The 24,113-nt window shown below is 38.7% G+C and overlaps 2 protein-coding genes across 2 annotated transcripts in view; both read left to right on the plus strand.

Annotated features, from left to right (window-relative positions):
- LOC311085003 (verrucotoxin subunit beta-like) overlaps positions 1–6,127 on the plus strand; it is a 44,510-nt gene extending 38,383 nt beyond the window's left edge. The window contains exons 4-5 of the mRNA XM_084117382.1: positions 5,494–5,679; positions 5,839–6,127. Of these exons, the coding sequence (XP_083973508.1) occupies positions 5,494–5,679; positions 5,839–6,032 (380 nt within the window). The 3' untranslated portion in view covers positions 6,033–6,127. The remainder of the gene's footprint in view (positions 1–5,493; positions 5,680–5,838) is intronic.
- Positions 1–24,113, plus strand: part of LOC311084999 (complement factor H-like) — a 176,517-nt gene that overhangs the window by 72,380 nt on the left and 80,024 nt on the right.

The following is a 24,113-nucleotide window of genomic DNA, read 5'->3' on the forward strand; positions in this document are numbered from 1 at the left end:
CTCACAAATTTTCCATGAGTCTGTGTTGTGTCAGCGCTTTGAGGAAAGCAAATTAAATTTGTTACAGTACAAAACACTGTTAATTTGAATTGGGACAGCAAAACCTGAAAAATCACTGAAAAATAATTATTCCTTATCATGTACAGCAATTAGAGCATGTAACAAGATCAAGATCGTAAAAGGGACTTTTGGATGCAAACAGAGGATCAGAAATCGAATTCATAATTGTGCACAAGTTTTATTAACTAAATCACAAACATAACTAAACTAAACAAACATACATACATACATACGTTCATCCATACATACACTCACCTAAAGGATTATTAGGAACACCTGTTCAATTTCTCATTAATGCAATTATCTAATCAACCAATCACATGGCAGTTGCTTCAATGCATTTAGGGGTGTGGTCCTGGTCAAGATAATCTCCTGAATTCCAAACTGAATGTCAGAATGGGAAAGAAAGGTGATTTAAGCAATTTTGAGCGTGGGATGGTTGTTGGTGCCAGACGGGCCGGTCTGAGTATTTCACAATCTGCTCAGTTACTGGGATTTTCACGCACAACCATTTCTAGGGTTTACAAAGAATGGAGTGAAAAGGGAAAAACATCCAGTATGCGGCAGTCCTGTGGGCGAAAATGCCTTGTTGATGCTAGAGGTCAGAGGAGAATGGGCCGACTGATTCAAGCTGATAGCAACTTTGACTGAAATAACCACTCGTTACAACCGAGGTATGCAGCAAAGCATTTGTGAAGCCACAACACGCACAACCTTGAGGCGGATGGGCTACAACAGCAGAAGACCCCACCGGGTACCACTCATCTCCACTACAAATAGGAAAAAGGGGCTACAATTTGCACGAGCTCACCAAAATTGGACAGTTGAAGACTGGAAAAATGTTGCCTGGTCTGATGAGTCTCGATCTCTGTTGAGACAATCAGATGGTAGAGTCAGAATTTGGCGTAAACAGAATGAGAACATGGATCCATCATGCCTTGTTACCACTGTGCAGGCTGGTGGTGGTGGTGTAATGGTGTGGGGGATGTTTTCTTGGCACACTTTAGGCCCCTTAGTGCCAATTGGGCATCGTTTAAATGCCACGGCCTAATTGAGCATTGTTTCTGACCATGTCCATCCCTTTATGACCACCATGTACCCATCCTCTGATGGCTACTTCCAGCAGGATAATGCACCATGTCACAAAGCTCAAATCATTTCAAATAGGTTTCTTGAACATGACAATGAGTTCACTGTACTAAAATGGCCCCCACAGTCACCAGATCTCAACCCAATAGAGCATCTCTAAAGAATGCTTTCAGCACCTTGTTGAATCAATTCCACGTAGAATTAAGGCAGTTCTGAAGGCGAAAGGGGGTCAAACACAGTATTAGTATGGTGTTCCTAATAATCCTTTAGGTGAGTGTACATGCATAGGTAAAGTGGTGAGTGTTGGGTAAGCAGGAAATAGAACTCTGGAGCAAGATCTATTTTAGTATGAAAAGAACCATCAGCTTATTTCAGAGCACCTCATGAAATGTATACATGCATGGTCAATTCTTGAAGTGGTTGAAGATTGAATTCGTCACTGGGTCCTTGAGTGTCAAATGTCACTGTATGAGCTGCAATCATTTCTAATCTGTTGGATGAAGAAGATAGGATGAACTTGTATTGTCGCTGTTCTCATGGCTGGAGTGCAGATTGTGGCCTACACGCTCTGGGCCGGCAGGACACAAAGAGCACATGGTGAGAGTTGCGAGGGACTTCGTCCGTGTTGGATGACGTCACTGAACTCCTGAGGTTGTCCTTGATGCTGGAGAGAGCACATGTCCTGGATGCTTCGAAGCCTCCTGCCCTGGGCCTGTTGAGGCCACGCTGGACCGCACGGCATCCTTAAGGCAAGAGTTGTCCGTTTTCTTCTTGGTTGGATTTAAGAAAGGCAGTCTGACTCGGCCTGCAGAGGCCTGCAGGGCCCAGTAACTCAGTAACCCCCCCCCCCCCCCCCCCCCCCCCCTCACTTGGAGCTGCAGTTTAGGTCCGAGGACAAGAGCTAAGAGGGCCGGATCTTGTGGTCAGTGACTTTTAAAGCGTGACGATGGCACACCAATTTGGAGGTGTAAGAGCCAATAAGAAGTGTCTTCTTTTGGAGGGAAAATGTCTTTTTTATGACCTTTGTTCAAGCATGCTCATTTGCAATGTGTACTTTCATTGGGTGTTTAAGAAAAGAATCTTCAAGATTCTTATATAATTCGAATGCGTCACAAAGTTAGCAAAATGTAATGTAAATTAACAAATTGGGGACGCAGATTGGAGTTTATAGAGACCAAACACGCCACACATCTGATTTTGGTAAACCATAGTATGCAACAAAGTCTGAAAATCATGAGGTGGGAAAATTAGATACATGTCTACACATTTCTCAAGAGGTTATACATAGAATACATATGATTAATAGGGTTTATCTCTCCTTCTCAGCGAGAATTAAGTGAGAGTCCCGTTTTGGTTGTATAATCAAATATATATCAAAGTATATACATAATGGTACACAAGCCAGTAAATCATTCACACAGTTTCTGGGATGCATGTTCATTTATAGATCAGTTTGTCTACGATTACAGTTTTTTTCAATTGTTTAAAGGAGTCATAACCTAGTATTACCTTGGATACCCACACTCTATTATAGTCTTTCAGGCCCTTCTTAAAAAGAAAAGTTGAAAAAAAGTTGAAAAAAAATAAACACAGAGCTCCTCTGACCCTTATTTCTGAAGGCATTATTGTCTCGCGAGATCTGATGCGATATTTTGGCTGTCGTGGACGGTCATTGTAATAATGCAAATGAGGGGCGCGTTGATTGGTGGCAGGAAGGAGGGGGGTTGACACCGCAGGTAACGCTTCAGCATATCATTCCAAAATGACATCATGGCGCAAGTTGTGAACGTTTCTGCATCTTTCACGGTCGAGTGCGTACTTCGAATCGGAATTCAGTAATGGCGGCGCTCGACTGAATATGAGGGGGAGAGGGGCAGGGCGGGCTTCCTGCAGCATAGGTCTGCGGTGTCCATATATGGTATATCCTGTGCCGACTTGACGTCAAGTCGGCGCAAAAATTAACATCACGTATTTGAGTGCGCGTGCACGTGGGCTGGTTGACGAACCCAGGGGTAAACAAACGCTTCACTTTTAAATATCGGCTTCCCGGCCAGTGTATAATCGTTAGGCAATCATAACATACATTTTTTCTCGTGGAAAAGTGAAAATTACAGGTCATCACAATTTTGAAAACAGGGCCCAGTTTGTCAAAACACTACACACAATTAGCACAACACTACACCAAAGTAGCACAACACCTCAGATCATTTGCAAAATATAACACTTTTGTCAAAACTATATATGTCTTATAAAAACCTTATTTTGTTGTCATAACATTAACACAAACATCATATGGTCTGACTCTGTTTGAATCAGTTAAACACTCCTGTGCTCAACCTAAAACACTTTTAGCATTTACACAGATGAACACCACATGACACCAATTGTGCATACTAATGAAAATATTTATTTCTTTTCATGTACTCAAGTCAGCCAATACTGAAAATTTCAACAAAACATTCATAACAAAACATTTTCCAGTTTCCATACAGTATTACTGAACATACCATTGTACTGTACGCCTACAGTAATACAGTAACATAAATTACATATCCAGTTCAGCACAAAATAAAATAAAATAAAAAACTAAACATCTCTCCGCCTAGCTGGATCTGGCCACAGGCCTTGTCAACATCACAGGCTATATTTTCATTTGCAAGGCAACGTGGGAAGAATCTTTTTGAGTGACGAATCCACCCTTGTATGGATGCTGGTTCAATTTGATCACATGCTTCCTCCAAAGCAACATTGTCCCAGACGACAAAGTATTGCATTTGGTCCCTTTGGTTTGCTGCTGTGATAATATTGTGCAATCTGTCTAAAAATGTAAGAATGAGTTCAGTGTTGTAAGGACCCAAGCTGGCATGGCAGTGGGGGACCCCATTCTGTGTAATGGCAGCACAAAGGGTAATGTTACCCCCACGTTGCCCTGGTACATTGACAATAGCCCTGTGGCCAATGATGTTTCTTCCCCTTCTTCGCACTGTTGTCACTGCTGTACTCTCAGTCCAGCCTCCCTCAGTGTTAGTCCGTGGTTTATTACATGGTCCACAATTGTAACGAATTTCCTTACACAGAATTGGTTGTCTTCTTCTTGTGCATGTCCTACCCCTCCTCCAGGTCTTCCTCTCCCTCTCCCTCTCCCTCTCCCTCCACCCTGTTCTCTCCGGATTCCCCCTCTCATCCGCACTCTCCCTCTTCCTCTTCCTCTGACACTGTACATTTTTGTTGAAGACAGGTGAACTTACCTGTTGCCTTTTTATAGTGCTAAAACCTGATTGGTGTGTCTACAATTAAGCACCAGTGTGTGTGCGTACCTGGTGGCTGTGTTTAACCAATTGGTTCATGGGTGTGTTCATTTGAAAGCCTTTGCTTTGAAATTGCAAGGAAATTACATCATGATAAATTTCTGTGTCAAATGCATAAGTGTGTTTAGTGTTTTGCAAATCACTGTGTGTAATGTTTTGCAAAAAGTGTGAAGCTGACAATGTGCTTACAGTTGTGCAAATCTAGCCTTGTGTTTTGCTCCTTGAGTGTAAGGTTTTGCTAATTGTGGGAAAGTTTTAATTTTAGTGTGTAAGCAATTGAAAAAAACTGTAAATGAACGCAGGAGAGTCTGTTCTGATATCTGTGGCAGAGTTAGTTACATTTTAGCATTCCTAAGAGTCATAAAACCATCCTATCTGATCGCGGCCATGGCAACCAGGGTAACTGAGATCTTCTTGCTCTGTTTGGGGGCTGGGACACAGATTCCCCGAGTGAGTTCTAAATATCAGTTGTTAAACTATAACAAATATTCGTGTCTGACTTGTCTCAGTCGTTACATTCGTATATAAGGAAATATATTTTATTTGCATAAAGTAAGGTTCACATGTTTAGTTTAGTTTTATTAGTGGTGTTTGCAAGCATCACTATTGCTCATGTTAAAGTAAATGCTCAACTTTGATACGTTTTGCTATGTCTTGTTTCATCGGCACATCGTCTCTCTTGATTTGGGCCAAGAAGATGTCCTAGCAACCACCCAGAATAACCTAGCAACAGCATAGCTACGCACTAGCACTGTGGCGATGAGCTTTACATGCATAACCGCAACTTCAGACACAAATTTAGATTTGGCTATAATATATTATAGAAATATCCACAGATCTCTTCAATACAGAAAGGCATTTTTAAAACATTTTAGAAGACCCCAAATTCTCATTTTAATAATGTTCATTAAATAAAATCATGTTCTATGGTCGAAGGCCATAAAAAGGCATGTGGCTGATATTGAGATTTATTAATGTAATTTGTCAATTTTTGTGGTGATCTAAAAATAAAAAAATAACTTTTCTTTGCCTTCAGGGAAATGTGAGCGACCACCACAAGTAGACTTTGCAGATACAACAGAAGAGACAAAACCTGAATACAGTTCAGGGGAGAGAGTTGAATACGTCTGCTTTAATAAATACACACTGGTTCAGCGTCACCCCTACTCCAAATACATGACCTGTGAACAAGGCGAATGGAGAGGGAATATTAAGTGTTTAAGTAAGTATGAACACACTAAACCATATACAACAAAGACATGTAAGGCTTTTCTAACTGTATTTAATTTTGTAAGTTTGATGTAATCTTGTAGTTGTTCTGGTTCTGATGAATCAATGAATGTATATTGTGACAGTGACAGTGAGATGTTGTTTGTTTCAGAGCCTTGTTCAGTGACGGTGGAGGAAATGGATAAAAGAGGTATACAGCTGCGACATCGTCCACGGGAAAAGATATTCTTACCAGTTGGGGATAGAATCGAGTTTGCATGTCAGTGGGGCAAACATTTAATAGGCAGTATCCTCCTAATACAATACTGTACTGATGGAGAGATGGATTTGCCTGAGTGTGTGTGACAAGGAGAATAAAACATCACTGATGCATCAGCTGTACTACTAATTAAAAAAAAAATGAACATAAAAAAATGAAAATAAATCCTTTTTCCCAATTCAGTTTCTCTGTTTTGAATTCTTGCAATTAAAACTAAATGATAAAAGCAACATGTTTAAATGTGCATGGAAATGACATCAACTGATTTACAGTTTGTTTGTTTTTTCAATTGCTCACATCCTTTTGTCCAATCTTTACTCACATTTTCAAAACTCTAAACACAATTAGCACAACATTGTTTTCACAAAATATACAGTCAATTAACACATTTCTAAAATGCTTAAATTTTCTTTTCACAAAAGCTTACCCAATAACAAAATCATGGATCTTTCTGGTCTTATTTACAAATGGTTAAACACCGTATGACAGAAATGAAGGCATTATGTACTAAACCTTAAATATAGTATAAAGCTTCTACTTCTGCAACAACAGAAGCTCAAATGTACTGGAAAAATATAAAAATATTAAAACAACTGATAAGCATTTTTAGGTACTGTAGATCACTAAAATACTGAAAATCCAATCTCAGTTGGAGGCATAGTCAGGTGTTGAAGTTCTTTTCATTAACTGGACATACACAGTAAAAAGGGGACTGTTTTTTTTTTTTTTTACAGTTACAATTTTTTCTATCCTTTTAACAATTTCCCTAAATTCTTAACACAACATCCGTCTGTGTAGGATATACAATTAACACATTTCTTGTTGCTTTTACACAAAATGCACACAGTTACAGTTTTTTTCAATCGCTAACAAGCGCTTACCCATACTTCAGATACTTTTTCTAAACTCTTAACACAGATTCACACCTACAAAACACAATTGGCCAAATGGTTAATTGTCTTCTCAATAACACATTTTGTTAAATATATACTAACTCTTCATTTCAAAACATAACACATTTTTCTCTGCACACACTAACTTTACCAAAACACTGGAAATCTGACTCAAAATGAAATTATTCTGTCAAAGAATAACACTTGTTTTCACTTCACAAGGTACATGCAGTCAATCAAAGTACACCAGGTTTCAAAATACTGGCTATTGTTGACATTACAAAAACTGCATAGACTTTTATGTTTCAGTTTTACAGGTATTTGCATGCAAAACGTGCAATTCACCGTTTTACACTAAATTTCTTGCTTGGGAACTGTATGTCCACATGTACAGTACTGTTCACATTCATAAGCATTCCAGTAAAAAGCAAATCAGTTTTTATTCCTTTACTGTTTACTACAGGAGGTACAGTAGAAACACGGTTTGATAGAACAGAAAAAGTTTTACAGTATTGCTTACAGTGAACAAAATATCCATGAAACACACAAGAGCATTCTGAACAAAAAAAAAAAAACACACAAAATTATTGTATCTAATCTCTGCGATCTTCAGGGTTAGGCCACATGTTTTCATCAAGATCACATCTGATATCATCCAAGGCGATGCACCTGGGATAAAACTGCTTGGTATGTCGGATCCACCCTTGGAGCCAGCATCCATGGCTTCAAGGAGGGACATCTGGTCATGTGGCTGATGGTCATAAACCTTCCACCTCCACATTACATTTCGTCCAGGTCGACGCCTTTTGCCCAGATTGAATCCTGCCTCATCTATGTATATGAATTCATGAGGGGCCTGGTTGGCCTCCAATTCCATAACTCTCAAAACAAAGTTTATGTAAATCATGTCATTACTGTATACTATACTGTACTGTGTAGGTTACCTACTTGCAAAGTGCAAAGCTTATAGAACTGGACATTGAATTGAATATACAGTACACTATACCTGGACATATTGTCGTTGTAGCTCCTTGACTCTCTCACTGATATATTGTTTTTGAACTGATATCATTGCAGAAGCAGAGGTTTTTATAAACTTTCATATTGTAAAATATTAGTACAATTTGAAATAACTGATTTCTGTTTAAAAATATGTATGTCATGTAATAAATTGTGTAAAATGTAATTTATTCCTGTGATGAAAAGCTGAATTTTCAGCATCATTACTCCAGGAAGATGCATATGGACTCGAAAAGCTTGTTTCTTCATGACATTGTTCAAAAGCAACACATTTTGCTAGCAATCAAAATCACATTTTGCTAAAATCATGAAATTTACAAAAATGGTAAAAGTTTCATGTAAATGGTAAATAAATATATGCAGTCCATACTGTATCTAAGGTTTGGAATACTGTTTTTGCTATTGTGGGATGTTGTGTGTTAACATTTGTAAATACTACAAAAACAATCCATAATTTTGTTGGGAGGTATAGCTTCCAAATTTAAGCATTATGGAAATGTGTTCACTGACTGCATATTGTGTGAAAACTACAAGAAATGTGTGAATGGTATGGCCACAAAAGACCGATGCTGTGCTAATTGTGTTTAGAGTTTTGAAAATGTGAACACTGGTTGGACAAACGCTTGTTAGCGACTGAAAAAAACTGTAATATTTATTAATAAAGATACAAAATATAGTTTTGGGTATAGGATCTATGCTACTTAATAATGATTAGTTATACTTATTTCGAATACTGTGAATTACCGCTTTTAAATCAATAACACAATTTTGGAGAAAGACCAGTTTTCCCCACTTTTAAATTATTGTTTAGATTTAGTTTTTAAAGTATACTATGGAGAGGACTGCATGAAATTAAGAGCAAAAGTATTCATTTTGAAAAGATATGGGCACTATAAAATAAAGGAATACATATCACATTAATTATATTAATACATTTTTATATAACCCTCTCCCCTTTTAATTATAATTATTTATTATGTTATTTATTTACTTATTTAATATTATTATTATTCAATATTTAAATAATATTACTTGACTTATTAGGGGTTATGTGTCATTTGATAAAAAAAAAAAAAAAAAATATATATATATATATATATATATATATATATATATATCAAAATTCATATAAAATATAATTGAACACGTTTGTAGATCTATATCATTTATCATTGTAGACTTAATTAAGTTGATGTTCTGTATACTGTATATTTATTTTTGGACTGATAGTTGTTAATAAAGTCAAATAATGATATGCGAGAGAGTCAGTGGTAATATCATTGTGTTCCTGTAGGTCAGTGTTAGAGGAACGGTGTAACAACTCAGGCTTAGCCTAAAAGTTAGCCTGCCCTGGACCAGGTTAGTTTCCCAGCATAAGTTGCCAGAGTAACTGAGTTTGAGCTTTCTTAAGTTTGCTTTATGAAACAGAATCCACCAACAATAAGTCTGACTAACCAAAATAAGCCTGGCTTGAATTCTAATCTTGTTTCATGGAACAGCCCTCTGGTCACACAAAGTTGTTCCCAAAGCGCTTCAGCGCAGCATTGAGTGTAGCTTTTGAAAGGGAACAAGTTGCTTAAGTTTCAGTTTTTCACGATTGTTAATAAACTATAACTGATTCAGTTGGCCCAAAATCCCAAACCATTCATTCAGTTCTAGAAACAAAGACACATTTCTCAAAACATTTAAACATTTCACTTGTTTTCACACACATTCCTCTTTTCTCAATGTTTTCTGCAAAACTCTACTCAAAATGCTTTTCATTTTGTCAGCATCCTGCCTCCTGTTGTTTGTCTCCGGACCTCTGGAGGTCTGCTGTGTTCCCCACTGCCTTAGTTCTTCCTTGTGTGTCCTTGTTAGCGTTATCCAGGTCACACGTGCCTTGTTTTTGCATAAATGTAATATGCAAAATGACAATGCAATATGTAAAATGTCACAGCAGAGCATTAAAGTTGAAAAGTCGACTAGTCTGTGTAACCCCTATACTATTCTATACTCATGTTGTGGTGTTCGTCGTGTTGCAAGGTTGTTTTGTTATGGACTAGTATTTTTGGCAGAAGTTTTAGGATAATATACAGATAAGTTTAATATTTGATGTTTACGTATTTTATTTTTATCTGGTGAGTAGCCGTGCAATCAGTGGGATAATGTACAGTCAGACATTTATTATATTAAAAAATAGTGCTTAAGAGCTGGGACACTTGACTACAAATTCATATGGATATCATTGTAAAATGTTCAAAAATACTTAATATATGTGACATTACAAAGTGCATTTGACAGTGTGGGGAAAATAATTATGACTAGTGCTCCCTTCTATTCATAACTTTTTACATATTAACCACGGGTTCAGAGATTGGTTGGTTAATATTCTGATGAAACTGCTGACAATCTTTTTGTCTGTCGCAGTCAATATGCATTAAAATCATGGTGTATATTTTAAAATAATAAATGCAATCATAAATTTTAACTTTACAGAAGGACCACTTGGTGGTGCAATAGATCATTGAATTCTTAAAGCAGATATTTAGCAGTTATTCATTATTTTGAGCGGAGAAAAAAGGGTAAAAATTGTGACATTATTTGGAACAGGAAAATTAACAGAAACAAGTTGATGCTCAAAAGTGTGTGAATTAGAGTGAATGGAAATAACCTGTTTATATTTGTCTTTGACTTATATTGTATAATTAAAAGACTGTATGCTGCTCAGCACAGAAACAAACTTGTTACTGCACTAGCATTATAGCAAAGTTATTGCTCAATGAACAAAGCAACATGCTTCAGATTATCAATACATGCAGTTATTCACAACCTAACCATAAGCCCTACTCTTCTGCACAATCTTCTGATCAAAACTTCAACATAATAGACAAAAAAACTCTTTTAAACAACTGAACATTAAACATTAACAGATGTTTCCCTTTGCTCAAAAACACATAAAATAACACTTCATTTCAACATGTACTCTCCATTTCCAGCCATGTGCAAAGCATGCTGGGAACAAACAATGGTGTCTCTAAATAAAACCGCATAAATGAGCTAATTCTCTTAAAATAAATAGGTAGCCCCTTTTCCTTAATTTTATGAGGTTTATCAGTTCCTCAATTCAAGCCTTAAAATTGTGTATGTTTCCTTAAAAAAATAGGAAAATGCATCTCTTGGTGTTATTAGTGAAATGTTCTCAATATTTTCAATAAAACACTGAACCACAATTTTCTTAATAAAATATACATAATATTTTTAATGATCACCTCAATTTTTTTAATAAAAATTACAAGACTCATGATTCATTTTTTACAGTATATATATATATATATACCCTATATTGGATTGGGGCTAACTACTACCACCCAGTTGAACTTCCACACACCCGAGGACTTCCCTGGAGGGATGCCATTCTCAAGTGTCTGGAAGACATGTACCCCTGGTCCAGAAAACAGCTGAGTCCATGGTCTCGTCCCGCCGAGACCACCCCTCTAGAGCTTCCAAACGACAGGCCTGCCCAGTCTGAGCCTCTTCACGTCAGGTATGCCCAACCAGAGACTGTTCACGCCACGTCTGAGCCCTCGTCTCTGGCCAAGATGGCCGTCGCCACGCCCGAGCCCTCGTCTCCAGCCAAGATGGCCGCCGCCTCGCTGCTTGAGCCCTCAGCCAAGATGGTCGCCGCCTGAGCCCTCAGCCAGGATGGTCGCCACCACAGCAAGACCTGTCTCTGTCCCCGAGCCTGGGTCTCCTGTCCCCAAGCCTGAGTCTCCTGGCCCAAACTCCAACCCAGCCTCCCTCTCCCACCTCCTGCTAGCCCCACAGCTCACCCACATGCCAGTGCTCAGCTCCAGCATGGTCGGTGGATCCCCGGTCTCCACCTCCAACCTCCGCGACCAGGACTCTACCTCGGCCCGTCAATCCATCAGCTCAACCTTGGCTCCTACCTCCCTCAGCTCCACCGTGGTCCATCAGTTCACCAGTTTTGCCAGGCTCCCTCGTCCCCCGGGATCCACCTTGGTCGCTCGTCGACCTACCCTCACCTCTGGACTGCACTCCTCTGGCTACGCCTCATCCCTTCGTCCCTTCGTCCCCCTGGCTCCATTGGACTCCTCACTCCCTTCTGTTCCTCCTTGGTCCTCACTCTGTCTCTGTCTCCACCGTGCCCTTCTGTGTCCCCGCCTGCACCTCAGTCGCCAGAGCCAGCAGCTTTGCCATGTCCCGCCGGATCCTTTGCGTCGCCTGGGCTCATCGGCTCTCCGGCTCCACCCTGGTCTCCTTTCCAACCTGCTCCGACCCCGTCAGTCAGCCCCCTGGAGTCGTCAGCCCTGCCTCCTCCATGGCTCCTCTCTCCGTTGGCTCCGCCCTGGCTGCCTGCACAGCCTGCTCCGCCCTGGCCGCCTGAACATCCTGCTCCGCCCTGTCCCCTCATGCCTTCTGTCTGCCCTTCACCTGCTCTCCTTCCTCCTCGTGAGTCCCCTCCCTCCTTCTGCAGTTGGCCTATCTACGGCGCGGGGACGTGCCTGCCTGCCGGAGGGGGGAGTACTGTCACGTGTCAGGGTTTGTTTGTATTTCAGTAGTTGCATATCTTCCTTTGTTCTTTTCCTGCCACTCCTTCATATCCATGGTTACTGTCATTTAGTTCATTTGTATCACCTGTGTTCAGTTCATCATCATCATCATCATCATCTATGTCACCTGTGTTCTGTTAATCAGTGTTCATCAGTGTTTGTATTTAGTTCCATTCTGTTCAGTCAGTCTTTGTCCGATCTCCGTCCTACTAAGTGTGTGTGAACCCTTTTTCCTGTCTGTACCTGTTTGTATTATATTGTTAGTAAAAGTTTACATTGGAACTTTTGATTATCCCTCTTCTTCTGCCTGCACCACGCCGTGACATTCAAATTGTACTCTATTTATGGGAAGCTTTTTTATTTTTATTTTTTTATTTTAGGAATTTAGCGCTGAAACCCTTTTGTTATTGTTAATTTTCCCTTGATTTTCCCTTGATTCTCCATCAAAATGAAATTTAAATGACAAAAAAAATGGTCTGCTCTGCACAGAACTTCACCAAATTAGCTGAGCATGTGTGCCATATTATTCTAAATAAGCGTGCAGTTTTACGACCCCAAAAGGAAGTCCCAGAGAGCTGTGACTCTCACTTAATTCTGGCTGAGAAGAAGAAATAAACCCTGTTAATCCTATATATTCTATATACATGTATAAACATGTATCTAATTTTCCCATCTCATGATTTTCCTTTTATGTGGTTTGGCCTATGTATTCTTGTAAACTCTATTGGGGTTAATATTTCAGACTTTGCATACTATGGTTTACCAAAATCATATGTGTGGCATGTTTGGTCTCTATAAACTCCAATCTTTGTTTTACATTACATTTTACTAACTTTGTGACGCATTAGTATTATAAGAATCTTGAAGATTCTTTTCTTAAACACCCAATGAAATTACATCTTCAAATGCCCTGCTAGAACACAATAGCTGTGTCCCAATGTGAAGGCTGCATCCTCCGAAGGTCATATTTGAAGGCCAATTGGCCGTATTTGAAGGCCGATTGCGTCACAACGGCGCGACGAAGGACGTCCCAATTCAAAGGCTGCATCCTTGGAAGGTCGCATTTGAAGGCCGATTGCGTCACGCGGCTCGATGAAGGCTGTCCCAATTCAATTCTGCATCCTCCGAAGGCCGTATTCGAAGGACGGTTGTGTCATCGCGCCGCGATCCCTGATTCAAAAGCGACGCCACATGCGCCCTTCGTTTCCCCGTGAAAGGAAGGACACATAAATGGACACTTAGCTGCCTATTCTACCCTATTCTACCCCATAAGTCATTGCGCGCCGTTGATGACAGCATTTATTTATTTATTTTTAAAGGCAGCCGAGACTAGAGATCGGTGGTGGACAGCAAATTCACATTTAAATGTAAGTATTATGTTTTCATTTACTCAAATAGGTAGCGAAACCAGAGTTAAAGTTTATTATAAACTTCATCTTAACTCCTTCGTCACCATTGCATGGCTTCATTTGTCAGGTAGTTTTAGGCAAAACTTGTGGTAATAACGTTATTAGTTTAACGACCTATTTGTAATATTTGCACTAGTCTCTCACTTGTGTATTATAAGAAATATCACTCACCCTATAAAGCCTAAAACAATAAGAAAAGCAGTAGATAATGCAATGGGGTATACAGAAATATTAAGTATATTTTGCATGTCTTGATGTGTCATATTTTGCAGTGTTAACAATGCACTTAAGATTGCACCCCGTGTTAAGTACCCTTTTCTGCTTTTTTAGAACAATTCAGAGAAAAATGGGTCTGGGGAACGTAACTCCCATCCTCAGACCAACCCCCTGTCCTCATTGCCTCAATCCCTGAGGACAGACCAGGGCCGAGTTCAGCAGTGTGTGACCAAGAAGAGGAGGAGCCATGGGCAGCAGCAGCACCAGCACCACGAAGAAGGCGAGACAGAGAGGACGAGTTTTTGGACTTGATTAGAGAAGACATGGGACTGCAGAGGCACAGGAGAATAGGGAGAGGATGGACAGGCTGTTTTCTCTTCTTGAAAGAATTATTGAGAAATATATATATATTCTTGTTTAACTTTTTTTCACCTATATTTTTTAAAAGGAAAAAAAAAATCTGTACATTTATTTATTTTTATGCAACTTTAAATGTGTAAATAAAAGAGAATTCATTGCTCTGGACATTGTTTATTTTTGTAATGACAGTCATAATTTCTACATGAAACAAATTCTTCTATATTTTATACCCAACTATTTAAAACATACGTTAAACATATCAAAATCAACATAAACATTTAAATTTACAGTACATAAAATAAGAAAAATGATAGACTTTTATTCAGCTGAGTGGAAGACCCTGTGCTGCTGGGCTCCACAATAGAGACCCTGGTAAGGCCTCCTGCTGGTGGGACATCATCTGGGATGCTCTCCAGAGTGTTTGACTGCATATTTTCACTATCCACTAAGTTGTCTACCAACAGGTTTGCAGGGCTGACTCATGGAATAAATATTGAGATACTTTATTACAGTAAAGTACTTTTAATAACCACTAATACCGCATTGGCAAAAAACTACTAGTCATATATTTTAAACCTTAGTTAAGCATTTTTAAAAAAAAAAAAATTTCATTATCTTGCATACTCTAATGTACTTAAGGTATCAAGAGTAAAAGTGAAGGAATTCTGCAGGAAAAAAAACCTTGCCAGGGTTTTTATGATGTTTTGCATTTCTATTACTGCATGTTGCATTTTACTTCTGAATATTTATTCCCGTGTGGGAAAATTACTTCGAGTATTAACGAAGTATGTAGTTCCTTACATACCACCACTGGTTATTTTGAAAATTAAAGTAACAAAATGTAGGCCTATTGTCACAATATTAACAAATTGTTGCTAACTACAGCTCCGTCCCATTTCAAAGGGCGCATCTGAAGCGCTCCGACCGGTCTAGCCTATGGGCGATTGTTCTTGTCGCCTAGCAACAGTGACTGACAGCTGCCGATGAAGAGCGGGAGTAACATTCGCACTGGACTTTTTATATTCAACTGGGTTTTATATTCAAATGGGGTTAAAAACCTGTATAAATATATTTTCCATGGTCCATTTATGTGCATAATAAAAAGAATACACTAGCCTACAAAATCGCATCAAGGTAAGATATAAATGAACATTTGAATCTTCGGCTAAGCCGAAAGTATGACCTGAAACATCCTTAATACCATGTCCTCCAGTAAAATATAAAACATAAAAATGACAATAGCCAATTCTGGCTCCATAGCATATCAAATGAATTGTCAGGATGGCAGCATACTCTCGCACCGTTGCTTGGCGCCTGGAGCGGTAATCGGGAACACCTGGCTGCGCAATTAGGAAATCCTACGGGGCCTACATGGTGCGTCCTTCGGAGGACGCATAGGCTGCATCCTTGAAGTCTTCAGTCCTTCGAAGGATGCAGCCTTCACATTGGGACACAGCTAGTGGGTCGTAAAATTTCCCTCCAAAGGGAAATCTTCTCATTGGCTCACACACCTCCAGAGGGTGTGACATCTTCATGCTTTATAAATCACTGATCACAAGATCATCTCTCTTTGTCCCTTTCTGAAATGCTGACGTGAAGATAATGCTGAACTAGAAGTTTCTAAGGACCCCCAAGCTTGACAAGCTTTCCATTCACCAAAGATCCTCTGACTACCACTGGTTCTCTCTCATCAAGACCAAATCAGCAAATATCAACTGGAGCCTCAACAAATTGCATTAGGACAGTTTAATTCAAATGGGCGAGACATGAAAGTATCAAAATTAGTCTCATTATTTGATACATTAAGTATCCTTACCCCTTTTAAAGAAGGGCGTGTTAGAACTAAACTGATGGTTTGCTCAAGGCTGTTGATCTGCTGAATTTCAAACAATGCTATAAGTTCTTGCTTTCCTGTATTCTGCTTTAGCTCTCTTTCCCTTGGTAAACTGTTTGTATTGTTGGAAACTTTATTCCTTCATCGAAGCAAGACCAGGAGACTTGAGATGGATCTTATAAGCAGAAGAGATTTATTCTTCCGAGTCTGTAGTTCATCAAGTCTAAATCTAATACAGTATGCATTGTAGTTATATACATTCCAAGGGGGAGGGATTACATAGAGGCGGAGACTCTGAACAAAGCATGCAAATGAAGTAGGAACACACCCTACTCTGAGAGTGCTACCAGTCCAATTGAATCAACTATTCAAATGCTGATACTGGCCAGGAACTCCAGTTCCAAGAGCCATCCCAGAGCCATTAACCCTCTGGGGTCTGAGCTGTTTTCTGGGCCCTGGAGGTGTTCTGACATGCTCTGACATTTCTGGTTATTTCTGTTACTTGTGACATTTTCATGGCTAAAGTCTAATTACACTGTATTCAGCACAAACTCTGCTACAATAATATATCAACAGCATGTATGTAAAAGTTTGTAGTTTTGAGATAATGACATTTATGCGTGGTTTGTGAAAATACAAAAAAAAATTCTCACTGAAATAAGGCTATGAAACCCATACTGATTATTTCTTCACAAGACTTTTGAAAATTGTATCACGTAGCCTAGAATATTTGCTCTAAAACTATGTGAAAATCACCCTGATTGCTCATTCAGATAAGACAATATATTGATTTAAAAATTTTACGACGTGTTTTGTGTGAAAAAGCCTTATGCGAGAGCTCATTAATATGTAAGCTTTTCTCACCTGAGAAAGACAAAGACCCTCCCCTAATGGCCCTATTAGGAGCTATCAGGCCCTGCCATTCTGGGCAACCTTGCACAATACTGTAAATGAGGAGATTTAAAAAAAGAATGGCTTTTAAATTGTTTGGATTTATTTACAACACAACATAGTCCAAAGATACACACAGCAAATGCCAAAAAAGCACTTATTGAAAACAATGATCCAAAGACAGAGACCTTTGTGCCATTCCTAAAAACATTGTACATACCTTTCATTTCCAAGGTGTTTGATTTTCACTTTACCATGTTCATGTTCACTGAAGTCCTCAGTGGCATCTGGGCCCTGAAAAAAAAAAAGTGAACATACTGACATCAAGAGAAAGGCCTGCACGATTTTGGGAATAAATTTTAGATTTTTCTGGTTAAAATTGCTTTTTAAAATTCACAGAATACACACACACACACACAAATGTTTCCAACAATATATAATATAATGAACAGTGAACACCAGGTTTGTTGTGCCTTGTAGGCATAAGCTATGCGCAGTGCTGGATAAAATATGATACATTCAAACGTGATCACGATCCAAAATATGATACATTCAAACGCGATCGCGCTGCAAAATATGATACATTCAAACGCGATCGCGCTGCAAAATATGATACATTCAAACGCGATCACGATCCAAAATATGATACATTCAAACGCGATCACGATCCAAAATATGATACATTCAAACGCGATCGCGCTCAAATATAAAACATTATGGTTACCATATACATATCTACGTTTGAGCAGATATCCACAAACACAGTAACAGTAAACACAGGTCTAAATATTATAATATTCACCATATCTAGCAACAGTTCAACTGCAATGTGAAATTTATGCAACAATAGCAAACTAATATGTAAGTATATAATTTCTTACCTTATCTTTCTTGTCTTCAAATCGGGTTCTTCTTCTTCTGATGTAAATCCAATGTAAGCTCAGGCACGCCTTTCAAACTCGACGAAAAGTGAAGTGAAGTGTTTTGTTGTTAAGGTAATGAGCGCGATCGCGTTCCATGTGGAGATTTGCATGTGAATATCTTTTGCGCGAGTAGGCGTGGTAAATTAAAAAATAATTAGGAAACGTTTGAGAAGCTGGACATCTTGTTGGTTTTATACAAATTACTTAAACAGAGAATATTTGTTTTCGTTTTGAATCCGATCATTTAAAAGTACACACCTAAATGTTTATAAAGGTGTATGGCTCATAAATGTGTGACAAGTATTCGCTGAGTTTTGTTTCAGTTTATAGACGTGCTCAAGAAAAAAAAGTTCACCGCGACGGAGAGGCAGAACGCACACCCTGTCTATTTTCTTTATTTTACAAAAGCACAATGTTTTGATTTGATTGTAAGTGGACACATACAAAAGTAGAAATATCACAGATTCTTTTTTTATATTTCTTTTTTCTGTATGACCATAAATGACGAAGAAATTTAAGTTTATAGTGCTACAATGTGGAGAAAATCCAGCAAAACGCGCCCGCGCGTTTGTCGACCTCAGAGGGTTAAAGACAAAAGGTGAAAGTCTCCCCTACAGCTAATCCAATCAACCTAACGATTCAACGTCTGGGGCAGGGGCTCCGAAAGCCATTTGGGCTCCGAAAGCCATTTGCAGAACAAAAGGTGACAATGGAGAAAACAGGAATTGCAACTTTGCTGAGCAGAATCATTTGTGTGATATCATCATCTTAACCTTAAAAGCTAAAATCAGTATTCTTCACCGTGATGTTTATGTAAGGAAGCATATCTGAAATAGATTCTTAAATTTGTAATCCTTCAGTCCCCAGTTTGAGAGTTCTTAAAAACTCTCACAAAATACAAATTTGGACACTTAAAAGTTCATTCTTGTAACTTGTGATCGTTACAGGCACATAGCACATGTTCTGTGTTGATTTTCTATAATTGCATGTTGACGAAGCCTGTTGCATTCGGTTCTTCCCTGGGCTCCTCACTGGTCCGTGTCCTATCCTATCCCTGTAGGTGGGGGAAACAACTGTACAGTGTGTGAGAAAATTGGCACCTTTCCATTCTCCAGTGAAACATCAGCCATAGTAGACATCATAATAGAGGATGGGTGTCTGACTGGAATATTCTGTGGCATAACATTTAAGGCTGCGAGTCTACTTAACAGGGTCCCCCAAAGGAAGGCTGAGACAAGTATCTTTCCTTTTGTTCTATTAAACAACAATCAGTCTTTCATCTTTGTTGTTGTTTCTGGGGAAATTAAGCACTCACAGCCAAAATGGTTAACACCTTATCAAGTTGCCCCACGAGTTTAATGAGGAGGGGAGGGGCCGCTTCATAGTATCAAGCAGGCTGAGCAGAAGCTGAGTAACTTTGTTAACTTCTTTAAAGTTCTTTTTGTTTTTCCTACACTCTTTCATCCAATGCCCAGGTTTACCACAGTAATTACAGCTGCCCTCTCTCTTAGGATGTTTGTGTTTCTGTTGGTTCTCTGTGTTGACCTTAAAGGATGCTGCTGCAATTTTTACTCTTGCCTTGACATCAGAGTCTCTTTCCCAAGTAGCTAACCTGTCCAAGTTGTTTTGCAGGGTTCTATTGGACCATGTTAATTCTAAGTACGGCAATGCATTTTTATGTTCTGACAAAAGACCATCAAACCATGCCCGAACTAGGGGACCATTATTATCTAACACCTTCTCTGAAGTGTCAGCAATTCCGCTGTAAGCTGCAGCGGTCTGGCAAAATCTGTCTGTGTACTCACATACATTTTCACCCTTCTTCTGTATACAACTAGTGATCTTGGACCAGTCCACTTTTGGTCCAACAATGTTCTTTAACACTCTCAGAACTTCCTCTCTCAATTCATCTTTTCTGGCATTTTGAAACTCAGAATTGTTTACAGCATTTTCAAAATCATTGAATTCGGACTCAGTCAATATCTGTGATATTAGCTGGGTGACTTCAGCTAGAGACATATCATAAAGCCACATCTTTTTGGACAACTCTCTCCTAAACTCAGAAAGATTTCTTTGTACTGATGGCAAACTTTCAGCAAGTCTCTCTATGTCTTTAGGACCTAAAGCTGTGTTGACTGCTTGTATGGGGGTTGCAGATGGAACTGGATCAACACCTTTTCCCTGAGGCTTTTGTCTAGCTCCACACACTTCAGCTGCATTTACATTGACATTGTCCTCTATTCTATAAAAAGACTGTAAGTCAGGATAAGTTTCATCTGACTGTTGGTTTTCTGAGTCACATTTGGTTAAGGCCTTGTTATGGCCCACCTTTTTCTTGAGACAGGACACTTGAGTGTGCAATTGTTTGTTCTGTTCTTTTAACTTAGCAATACAATGAGCTTGTTCTTGTACAATGGATAAGCTAAATTCTCTGTGACAACAGATAATGGCTTTCACATTGTTCTTGCGAATACTTTCTCCTAGTATCTTTTTAAAATCTTCAATTGACCATACTTTTTCTGGCTGAATGCCAAATTTCTTGGTCAAATCCAATTTGACTGACTCGGTCACTATGGAGTCCATGCGTTCTCCTAACAAAGACTTGAATTCACTGTCTGTCCATAAAGGTGTAGCTAGTCCACCTTTCTCAGTTGTTGGAATCAGTCTATCATTCCTTCTAACCATTTTGTGTTTCTTTGTTACCACACAAACAAACACTAAAAACGTATCTGTTCAACAGATGGTACACTTGTAATCTTTCCAATTTACCAACACTTCACACTTAACTTCCCTACCGACAAGAACAGAGGATAAACAGAAATAACTAGCACGTAAAGCTAATCCTTCTCTGCCTAAAGCAAAGGATACAAAATATTAGCACATGATGCTAACCGTCCCTGATAAAGCAGAGGATAAATCTTCACAAACTTTACAGAGGATAAACCTTCTTCTTAGCAAGAGGATAAAACAATATTAACATGTAATGCTAATCTTCCCTGCCTGGCAGAGGATATCTTTCATCTCTAAAAGCAAACTTTTAGAGGATAACTTAGTTAACAAAACCCTGCAGCTGTCTGTTAACTCTTCTCTGTCGGCGCAGAGGAAAACAAATTTGTACTGGTCTGCATCGGTTCTTTGAATAGAGTGAAACTCACCGAATCGTTGGTTGTACAGAAAAATTTCATCTGGAATTCAATCAGAACAGTTCATTTTTTGAGATCTTTTTGGAGCTTGAAGTTTTCAATCTGGATTCAGAAGATTCAGTCTGGAACTTAGTCAGATCTTTGGTGAGCTTGAAGTTTCAATCTGGATTCAGGTGATTCAGTCTGGAACTTAGTCAGATCTTTGTTGAGCTTGAAGTTTCAAGATTCAGATCTTTGAGCTTGAAGTTCTTTGTTGAGTTTCCTTTTTCTCCATCCGGCTCATGGCACCAAATTGTTGGAAACTTTATTCCTTCATCGAAGCAAGACCAGGAGACTTGAGATGGATCTTATAAGCAGAAGAGATTTATTCTTCCGAGTCTGTAGTTCATCAAGTCTAAATCTAATACAGTATGCATTGTAGTTACAGTATATACATTCCAAGGGGGAGGGATTACATAGAGGCGGAGACTCTGAACAAAGCATGCAAATTAAGTAGGAACACACCCTACTCTGAGAGTGCTACCAGTCCAATTGAATCAGCGTAACTATTCAAATGCTGATACTGGCCAGGAACTACGGTTCCAAGAGCCATCCCAGAGCCATTAAAGACAAAAGGTGAAAGTCTCCCCTACAGCTAATCCAATCAACCTAACGATTCAATGTCTGGGGCAGGGGCTCCGAAAGCCATTTGGGCTCCGAAAGCCATTTGCAGAACAAAAGGTGACAATGGAGAAAACAGGAATTGCAACTTTGCTGAGCAGAATCATCCGTGTGATATCATCATCTTAACCTTAAAAGCTAAAATCAGTATTCTTCACCGTGATGATTATGTAAGGAAGCATATCTGAAATAGATTCTTAAATTTGTAATCCTTCAGTATGTGTATGTTAGAGTAGTTTGTGTGTTTAGTCTAGTTAAAGGGTTAGTTCACCCAAAAATGAAAATTCTGTCAGTAATTACTCACCCTCATGTTGTTCCAACCCCGTAAGACCTTCGTTCATCTTCGGAACACAAATTAAGATATTTTTGATGAAATCTGACAGCTGGATCACTCCTCCATAGGCTTCTATGTGACTGAAACTTGCTGGCCCAGAAAAGTTATTAAAGAGATCGTTAATATAGTCCAAGTGACTACAGTGGCTCAATCTTAAGTATATCAAGCGACGAGAATACTTCAAGAATACTTGTTTTGTTTGCAAAAAACAAACAAAAATAACGACTTTATTCCACTATTCATTTCCTTCTCTCTGGGCCTCGAGTTGGTTCACGTATTGTTTTTGCGCAGCGCGTCAGTGTTGTACGTCACACGCATCACACACATGACCAGCGTCGGCCAATAGTGAGCCTACGTGGTGATGTGTAACACAGACGTGCTACGCTATTACACTACGTAAACTCACTCGAGGCCCAGAGAGAAGGAAATGAATAGTGGAATAAAGTCGTTATTTTTGTGTGTTTTTTGCGCACAAAAAGTATTCTCGTCGCTTGATATACTTAAGATTGAGCCACTGTAGTCACTTGGACTATATTAACGATCTCTTTAATAACTTTTAATAACAAACTAGTTTTTATTAACGAACAAGTCCCTTTACATCATAGGTTAACTTAAAATAAATGAAAGCAAAATATAGGCATTTCTGTCATCAGAATTATGTGAAAGCTGCTCATCAAATGGTCTGTATCTTTGTAATATTTCAAGTCCTGTACATGTCAGTGAATGTAAGTCCTGTGTCAGTGAAGTTGAGTCAATACCTTCGACTTTGCAACAGTACAGCAACAACATTCAACAGATGAAAAATAGTTGCAGGATATGAGTGGATCAGTTGTGTCCAGTTGCTAACAGTAAAGTTCAGTGCATAGTTGTTTCATAGAGCAGGAAAGGCTGTGCAGATCCAACTTTCTCAAAATCCTGTAGTGCTGGTTCCCTAGACAACACAAAACCAGACCAATTACAATTAATACTATTTGTGTTTTATAAATACAGCAAGTTTATGGTGGAAAAAGTTTAATCATCTTAAACTTTCGTGACTCAAACAATAAACTATTTTGGTTAGATTAAGACTTGAATTTACTGATTATTACTTTTGTAAAGTAATTTGACTGGACAAATTCAAAATGAGTGTTATGAAACAAAAAATCTAGTTATACCAAATAGCAACAAAGCTATGATTATTTTTTATGTTTATGCACATGATTATCTTATATGTTATCTGTAAAATCTGACCCTCACCAGGTTCTAGTCTGTACAGCCTTTAAAGACCAAGCCTGGTTAGCCTTAGCCACTTGGTGCAGCATGGAAATGCTCCTAGCAAACACAAATAGCAAAATCAATACATTTAAACATGAAAGCATATCCAAACATCAACCAAAATTGAATCTGATAAGTACATTTTCATAAACATTTAATCTTAAAGAATTACTTACACATTCTAAGAAAATTTGTTTTTCAGTTAACGATAGGTTTCAGTTAAGATAGGTGTGCTGGCAAACGAGAGTAAAAGATAGTTTAAAGATAAATACATTATGATATTTGCACATCACAAATATTGTCATAAAACAAAATAACATTATAAAATACGTATTGTAAATGAGTTAAAACACTTACTCAGTGTTTTCACCGTTAAAAGCAAACTCCGCGTCTGCACTGCGTCACGAGTCAAAGAAGATGCAGGGCATAACGTTAGTCTGTGAGAAAGGTTTAGGCACGCACATCAAATAAATATCGTTATAAAACAATATAATGCCATGAAATACATGTTGTAAACTAGGTTAAAAAAACGTACTTTTGGCGTTTTCCCTGTTAACGTTACAAGCAAACCTTCTCGTCGTCAGCTCCGTATTGAGTCAAAGATGTCGCCTTTGAGAAAGGTTTCGGCTCGTTTAAGCACGCAGAGCATTTACATTTCTCTATAAATCAATATGTTA

The sequence above is a fragment of the Abramis brama genome, assembly GCF_963993115.1.
Source record: "Abramis brama genome assembly, chromosome: 6".
In the NCBI taxonomy this organism is placed as follows: domain Eukaryota; kingdom Metazoa; phylum Chordata; class Actinopteri; order Cypriniformes; family Leuciscidae; genus Abramis; species Abramis brama.